This window comes from Pollachius pollachius (assembly GCF_949987615.1).
Source record: "Pollachius pollachius genome assembly, chromosome: 1".
Taxonomy (NCBI): domain Eukaryota; kingdom Metazoa; phylum Chordata; class Actinopteri; order Gadiformes; family Gadidae; genus Pollachius; species Pollachius pollachius.
The window spans coordinates 51,006,165-51,013,505 of NC_136934.1; the positions used below are offsets into that span (position 1 = coordinate 51,006,165).

At 48.4% G+C, this 7,341-nt stretch overlaps 1 protein-coding gene across 1 annotated transcript; it reads left to right on the forward strand.

Moving 5' to 3' along the window:
* The first annotated feature begins 50 nt into the window (after positions 1–50).
* LOC307081153 (zinc transporter ZIP1-like) lies at positions 51–7,331 on the forward strand. Its single transcript, XM_079744213.1, has 4 exons — positions 51–303; positions 1,615–1,884; positions 2,643–2,773; positions 5,632–7,331. The coding sequence occupies exons 2-4, from the start codon at positions 1,686–1,688 to the stop codon at positions 6,319–6,321; spliced, it is 1,020 nt and encodes a 339-aa protein (XP_079600339.1). The 5' UTR covers positions 51–303; positions 1,615–1,685; the 3' UTR covers positions 6,322–7,331.
* The last annotated feature ends 10 nt before the right edge of the window (positions 7,332–7,341 follow it).

A 7,341-nucleotide genomic window follows, 5' to 3' on the forward strand; every position in this document is an offset into this window, starting at 1 on the left:
CTTTCATGAAGCAACTCCAGTGAAGTTCTTCTACATCAAGTCCCGGAGCATTGGAGCCGGGATACCCTCCTCCTCCAGCCCCAGCTCCATGTGATCAGGTGAACCAGTCAGCTGACTGGCTGCTCGGACACTGACGCTGTGTGAGTCACTCCGCTTCCCCGAACAGGGTGACCCCAGGACCGCCCTAGAGCACGGTTCATCTCCCTGGAGAACGGTTACGGGTTCCAAGACCAACAACTGGTCAACACCGCAATCCGCAGACTTAACGAGCCGTTTCGCCGGGACTAGATCAGCCGTCTGACTGTAAGGGATTTCTACCTTTTTTTCCAAACTGTTACCGAGTCGCGATCAAACTTCTGACCGCCGGATAGGAGCGGTTTGCAGCTCTTTTCTGTTCTTCTGCTCCCTTGTTTCTCCGGCTGGACTGATCAGATCGATTTATTGGTTCGATTAGAGAATAGGGACACAACAAGACGGAGCTCTAGGTTAAGCCTAAATGTGATTTAAACACATTTTGAAAAAGTAAAATAAGAATTCATCGTAATAATAGCAGGCCTGATAGAGTTCAGGAGTGGTGCCTGAATTCAGGCTTGAGTTCGGCCATGTATGTTGTCAAGAAAAGTGAAAATAGTTGAGCGGTGCCTTTTAAAATGTCTAGTCAACGCGTCAACCTACCTGACCTTTTGATTGACATGTCTTCCACCAACCAGGCGTAGTCTATATAAGGAAGTCTTTTACCGTTGTATGTTTCCACTGAGGATGCTCTGAATGGGACTGACGCACGCACTTTGGGTAGCACTTTACACTTTTATGCAATAAAAAACTATTGTTGCATCGGCTACATGGTGTGCGAGTTCCACTCCTTTTATTGTCAAGAAAGGCAATTCTCTATTGTGTCTTCGAATGTATTTGATAATTTCAGGCACGGATAATTTCACTTTCTATCAGCCCTGTAATAGTATACAAACTATGAATGTATACATAAATACAAAAAGACGGTGAAGTTACGGGGAACTTTTGACCAATGCGTATGTATATATCATGCACTTTTTACATGTATGTTGAACTTGGTTTCTTCGACAATAAGAAACGAACAAAAAGCACAGCGTAGAGAGCTCAGAGGTCAGACTCAAAGAGAGACAAAGTTTGAAGACAAAGAACCCATGTCACTGTGTCTGTTTTGGTCTCTGTAAAGTAATGTTTAATTTCCATCTTAGGCAGGTTGGAATAATTTAATAGTCGAGTCAATAAAATATTCACATCTTCTGAGTGAGAAAGAGAAAGACAGGAGACATATACGACAGGTCTATACTACAGGTCCTTCAAAGTCTTGAGTTCAGACGAATGTAGTTAACTTCTATGGATGCAATAATTGGACTCTGTGATGTAGTGCACCTTGAAATGACTACAAATCGATCGGTTAAATTGTGGCTGCCAATGTTGACATGGCTGAAATATAATGCTTTGTGTACTCGACCAATCAGAGATGTTCAGCGCTTCAAGCCCCACCCCCAAAATTCCTGTACCTCTGGAACGAAGGCTCCTCCCCCCCGGTTTAGGACCGCTAGATCGAAGAAAGTAGACCCCAACGCTAACTCTTGTTTTCCTCGGCAGATTCTCCCCTCCTCTCTCCTCACCCTCTCTCCTCCCCTCTCTCCTCCCTCGGCCCTGGCCGGTTGGTCGCCATGGTTCCCAGAGGAGGGGGCTCTCCCTCGGCCCCGGCCCTGGGAGGGGAGCGGGCTGGCTGGGCTGGGACTCCGGCGGGGGTCCCCGGCGTGGAGCTGAGGTTTGGGGCCCTGGCCGTGCTGCTGTTCTCCAGCCTGCTCTTCGGGTTCCTGCCCCTCTCTGTGGTGCGACAGGCGGGGGGGCGCGGCCTGCACCCAGGTAACCTGCTTTATCTGTCTGTCTGCCGGTCCACGGGCTAGGCCTGTCGGTCTGTCTCTCTACGGGCTCAGTCTGTCTGTCTGTCTCTCTACGGGCTCAGTCTGTCTGTCTGTCTCTACGGGCTCAGTCTGTCTGTCTGTCCGTCTACGGGCCCAGCCTGTCTGTCTGTCTCTCTACGGGCTCAGACTGTCTGTCTGTCCGTCTACGGGCCCAGCCTGTCTGTCTGTCTGTCTCTCTACGGGCTCAGTCTGTCTGTCTGCCTGTCTACAGGCTCAGCCTGGCTGTCTGCCAGGCTTCAGGCTCAGACTGTCTGTCTGTCCGTCTACGGGCTCAGCCTGTCTGTCTGCCAGGCTTCAGACTCAGACTGTCTGTCTGCCTGTCTACAGGCTCAGCCTGTTTGTCTGCCTGTCTGTCTATGGGCTCAGTTTGTCTGGCTTCTAAAACCTTCTGTCTGTCTGTCTTCTTGCTGTTCAGCCCACCTGTGTGTCTGTCGGACCTGTCTGTGTGCCTCGTTGTCATATTAACTACACAATAATATGCTGTATGAAAATGTGCTTTAGATTGACTGCTAGGTGGTCTAGTCATGTTGTCATATTACTCGTTGTGTATATGGAACATAATGTGTGTTGTAAATAATATATTTTTGCGGTGACTTCCATATTCTGGTTCAAAATATTTATAAATTTCTTTCAAATATTTGACAAAATGTAAGATATTGTGTGTGGAGTGTAATGTGGTGGGGTTGTGTGACGGGGCAGAGAGGCGGCGGCGCTGGCTGAGTCTGTTGAGCTGCTTCGCCGGCGGGGTGTTCATGGCCACCTGTCTGCTGGACCTGCTCCCCGACTACCTTGAGGGCATGACCCAGGCCTGCAGCACCGCAGGGCTCGAGGTGAGGAGACCCGCCCCCTCACCTGGTCTGACCTACTCCACCTGCCCGACCCACCCCCTCTCCTGTAGCTCCGCCTCCTCACCTGCGCCCACTTACTACACCTGCTAGCCTCGCCCCCTCACCTGGTAGCTCCAACCCCTCACCTCGTCCAATTTACTCCAATCTAAACTACACCTTAGAGACAATTAAGCTACACCTGAGACATTAAACTACACCTGAGACACTATTAAACTACACCTGATATACTTGTAAGATAAGATAAGATATAATTGATTCATCTCAGCGGAGAAATTTAGGAATTGTATTTTAATCTGGATTTTATCTACATCTGACAGACTATTACACTATACCTGATACACTAATCGACACCTGAGGTACTAAACTACACCTGACAGATTATTACACTACACCTGAGGTACTAAACTACACCTGACAGACTATTACACTACACCTGAGGTACTAAACTACACCTGACAGACTATTACACTACACCTGAGGTACTAAACTACACCTGACAGACTATTACACTACACCTGAGGTACTAAACTACACCTGACAGACTATTACACTACACCTGAGGTACTAAACTACACCTGATAGTCTTCTCAACCAGAATACTAGAAGAAAGTGTGTGTCATGAGTCTGTGTATTATTTCCGTATTCGGTGGTGTGCATTTTCCTGTGTGTGTGTGTGTGTGTGTGTGTGTGTGTGTGTGTGTGTGTGTGTGTGTGTTTGTGTGTGTGTAATTCTTCAAAGATGATATCTTTGCCCTTGATCGCGGAGCCGACATCCTTTCACACATCCTGTGGTCTCCTGAGAACTGTGGACTAGTACTTACAGTGGGGCAAAAAAGTATTTAGTCAGCCTCCAATTGTGCAAGTTCTCCCACTTAAAAAGATGAGAGAGGCCTGTAATTTTCATCATAGGTATACCTCAGCTATGAGAGACAAAATGAAAAAAAAAAATCTAGAAAATCACATTGTCTGATTTTTAAAGAATTTATTTGCAAATTATGGTGGAAAATAAGTATTTGGTCAATAACAAAAGGTCATCTCAATACTTTGTTACATGCCCTTTGTTGGCAATGACAGATGTCAAATGTTTTCTGTAAGTCTTTACAAGGTTTTCACACACTGCTGCTGGTATTTTGGCCCATTCCTCCATGCAGATCTCCTCTAGAGCAGTGATGTTTTTGGGCCACACAGACTTTCAACTCCCTCCAAAGATTTTCTATGGGGTTGAGATCTGGAGACTGGCTAGGCCACTCCAGGACCTTGAAATGCTTCTTAAGAAGCCACTCCTTCGTTGCCCGGGCGGTGTGTTTGGGGTCATTGTCATGCTGAAAGACCAAGCCACGTTTCATCTTCAGTGCACTTGCTGATGGAAGGAGGTTTTCACTCAAAATCTCACGATACATGGCCCCATTCATTCTTTCCGTCACATGGATCAGACGTCCTGGTCCCTTGGCAGAAAAACAGCCCCAAAGCATGATGTTTCCACCCCCATGCTTCACTGTAGGTATGGTGTTCTTTGGATGCAACTCAGCATTCTTTCTCCTCCAAACACGACGAGTTGAGTTTTTACCAAAAAGTTCTATTTTGGTTTCATCTGACCATATGACATTCTCCCAATCCTGTTCTGGATCATCCAAATGCTCTCTAGCAAACTTCAAACGGGCCCGGACATGCACTGGCTTTAGCAGGGGGACACGTCTGGCACTGCAGGATTTGAGTCCCTGGCGGCGTAGTGTGTTAGTGATGGTAGCCTTTGTTACTTTGGTCCCAGCTCTCTGGAGGTCATTCACTAGGTCCCCCCGTGTGGTTCTGGGATTTTTGTTCACCGTTCTTGTGATCATTTTGACCCCACAGGGTGAGATCTTGCGTGGAGCCCCAGATCGAGGGAGATTATCAGTGGTCTTGTATGCATTCCATTTCCTAATAATTGCTCCCACAGTTGATTTCTTCACACCAAGCTGCTTACCTATTGCAGATTCAGACTTCCCAGCCTGGTGCAGGTCTACAATTGTGTTTCTGGTGTCCTTTGACAGCTCTTTGGTCTTGGTCATAGTGGAGTTTGGAGTGTGACTGTTTGAGGTTGTGGACAGGTGTCTTTTATACTGATAAGGAGTTCAAACAGGTGCCATTAATACAGGTAACAAGTGGAGGACAGATGAGCCTCTTAAAGAAGAAGTTACAGGTCTGTGACAGCCAGAAATCTTGCTGGTTTGTAGGTGACCAAATACTTATTTTCCACCATAATTTGCAAATAAATTTCTCAAAAAATCAGACAATGTGATTTTCTGGATTTTTTTTTTCATTTTGTCTCTCATAGCTGAGGTTTACCTATGATGAAAATTACAGGCCTCTCTCGTCTTTTTAAGTGGGAGAACTTGCACAATTGGTGGCTGACTAAATACTTTTTTGCCCCACTGTATATCCTCTACTCAAAGTACAACTACTAAGAACACAGTGATCCACATAAAACTAACTTTAGCAGGAAGTCATGAACCATATTCTCTCACTCTCTATGCTGTACTCTCTCTCTCTCTCTCTCTCTGTCTCTCTCTTTCTGTCTCTGTCTCTCTCTCTATCTCTCTCTCTCTCGCTCTGTCTCTGCCTCTCTCTCTCGCTCTCTCTCTCTCTGTCTCTCTCTGTCTCTTTCTGTCTCTGTCTCTCTCTCTATCTCTCTCTCTCTCTTGCTCTGTCTCTGCCTCTCTCTCTCTCTCTCTCTCTCTCTCTCTCTCTCTCTCAGGGGGTTCTACTTCCACATTTCTACTTCCTCTTTGTGACCCCACTATATTTAGTGTCTTGTCTGCCCTGACATCTGACCCTTGACCCTACACCCCTCCCGCCCGCAGTCCAAGTTCCCCCTGCCAGAGTTCATCATGGCCACGGGCTTCTTCCTGGTGCTGGTCCTGGAGCAGATCGCCCTCGCCTTCAAAGACCCGGGACCCGCCCCCGCCTCCGAGGACCGCCGCTCCCTACTGGTCGACGCCAACGTCAAATCGCGGGCGTCGACCGATCGCAGCCACTCCCACTCCCACCAGGGGGAGGAGGAGGGGAGCGGCCACCTCCACGTGGACTTCACGTCGCGCTCGGCGCTCCGGGCCTTCCTCCTGGTGTTCTCCCTGTCGCTGCACTCGGTGTTCGAGGGGCTGGCGTTGGGCCCGCTGGGGGACGGCGCGCGGGCGCTGGAGGTCTGCGTGGCGCTGCTTCTCCACAAGAGCATCGTCTCCTTCAGCCTGTCGACGAAGCTGCTGCGGGCACGGTTACGGCGGCCCGTGGCGGCCGGCGGCGTGCTGCTCTTCGCCGCCATGTCCCCGCTGGGCATCGGGCTGGGGCTGGCGCTCGCGGAGACGCGGGCCTCGCCGCAGCACCTGATGGCCCGCTCCACCCTGGAGGGCATGGCCACCGGTACCTTCCTCTACGTCACCATCCTGGAGATCCTGCCCCACGAGCTGAGCTCGGGCCGCGACCGGCTGGCCAAGGTGGGCGCGCTGCTGCTGGGCTTCTCCGTGGTGACCGCAGTGCTCTCCATCCAGCTGTAGCCGCGGTCGGACCCGGGGGTTATCGCCGCTGCCGAGAGGGACAGGAAGGACGAGACGCGCGTTTCCTGTTTTGACGGTTGCAGGCGGCGGCGTGCAGATGCCGTGGTGCGACTCATACGGCTGATAATTGAACTAGACAGAATGTTGTTGCTCGCTGCCGAGCCTGATTCATGGTTTATAATTTGTTTTGTACTAAGTTGTAAAATGCATGGCATAAAAAAATGACCACAACACTAGAACACTGTGATGAAATCAGAAAGATCACTTCTGCATTCCAGTGAAAAATCTCTGGACTACATTTGAATATATATATGAATATGTAAATCAGTTACAATAAGATCATTCTCAGTAGATCTTGAACTCTTCTATCAAGATACTGATATCACTTACATTTCCTGTCAGGTGACAGTCTACACTTTCGATAGTTATTTCCATGATGCGTTGCCTTCAACAAAATGGGGTCTCCTCACCCGGACTTTAATGACGACGTTACTAAACATCTCAAACGCAGTGCCAGATAAGTCCTCACAGTTTCACAATTTCCTCTCCGAGTCGAAAGCGGGTGTGGACCAAACTGTGGCTTCTGTGGTCTCAGCGTACAACAGAAAAAAACACATTCTAACAGCAACTCGACTTGGCTGTCTTGTGGTACGATAACGATGCTGAATATGCCCTTCTCCTACGTTTGAGGAGAAGCTTTTACTGAGAGAATCCAGAAGGCCACTGTGTGCTGAGCCACACAATCACCGGGCTGTTTGAGAAACACCCTGCAAGTTACTGGCCTTCACTAGGTGATGACATTTGTCCAACACTTGTCAAATATACGTTTTAAAAATGTATTTTAATCAATTCCGTTGTCTCTGTGACCAAAGAACTGACCTATCCATGAACCAGTTTGTATGAGATGAGTATGAGTATGAAATAGTCTAATGACCGCAGTTAATTCAGGATCTTTTGTCCTCCACTCTTTTGTAATTCAATGAATGTATATTTATTTCGACACTATTAAACCTTGGACAC

What these genes read in the sequence shown, in the direction of transcription:
- LOC307081153 (XM_079744213.1), top strand. Translation starts at nt 1,686, where the DNA reads ATGGTTCCCAGAGGAGGGGGCTCTCCCTCGGCCCCGGCCCTGGGAGGG. An exon ending in GGGGCGCGGCCTGCACCCAG is followed by an intron (nt 1,885 to 2,642) that starts GTAACCTGCTTT and finishes GTGACGGGGCAG; the next exon opens with AGAGGCGGCGGCGCTGGCTG. An exon ending in GCAGCACCGCAGGGCTCGAG is followed by an intron (nt 2,774 to 5,631) that starts GTGAGGAGACCC and finishes TCCCGCCCGCAG; the next exon opens with TCCAAGTTCCCCCTGCCAGA.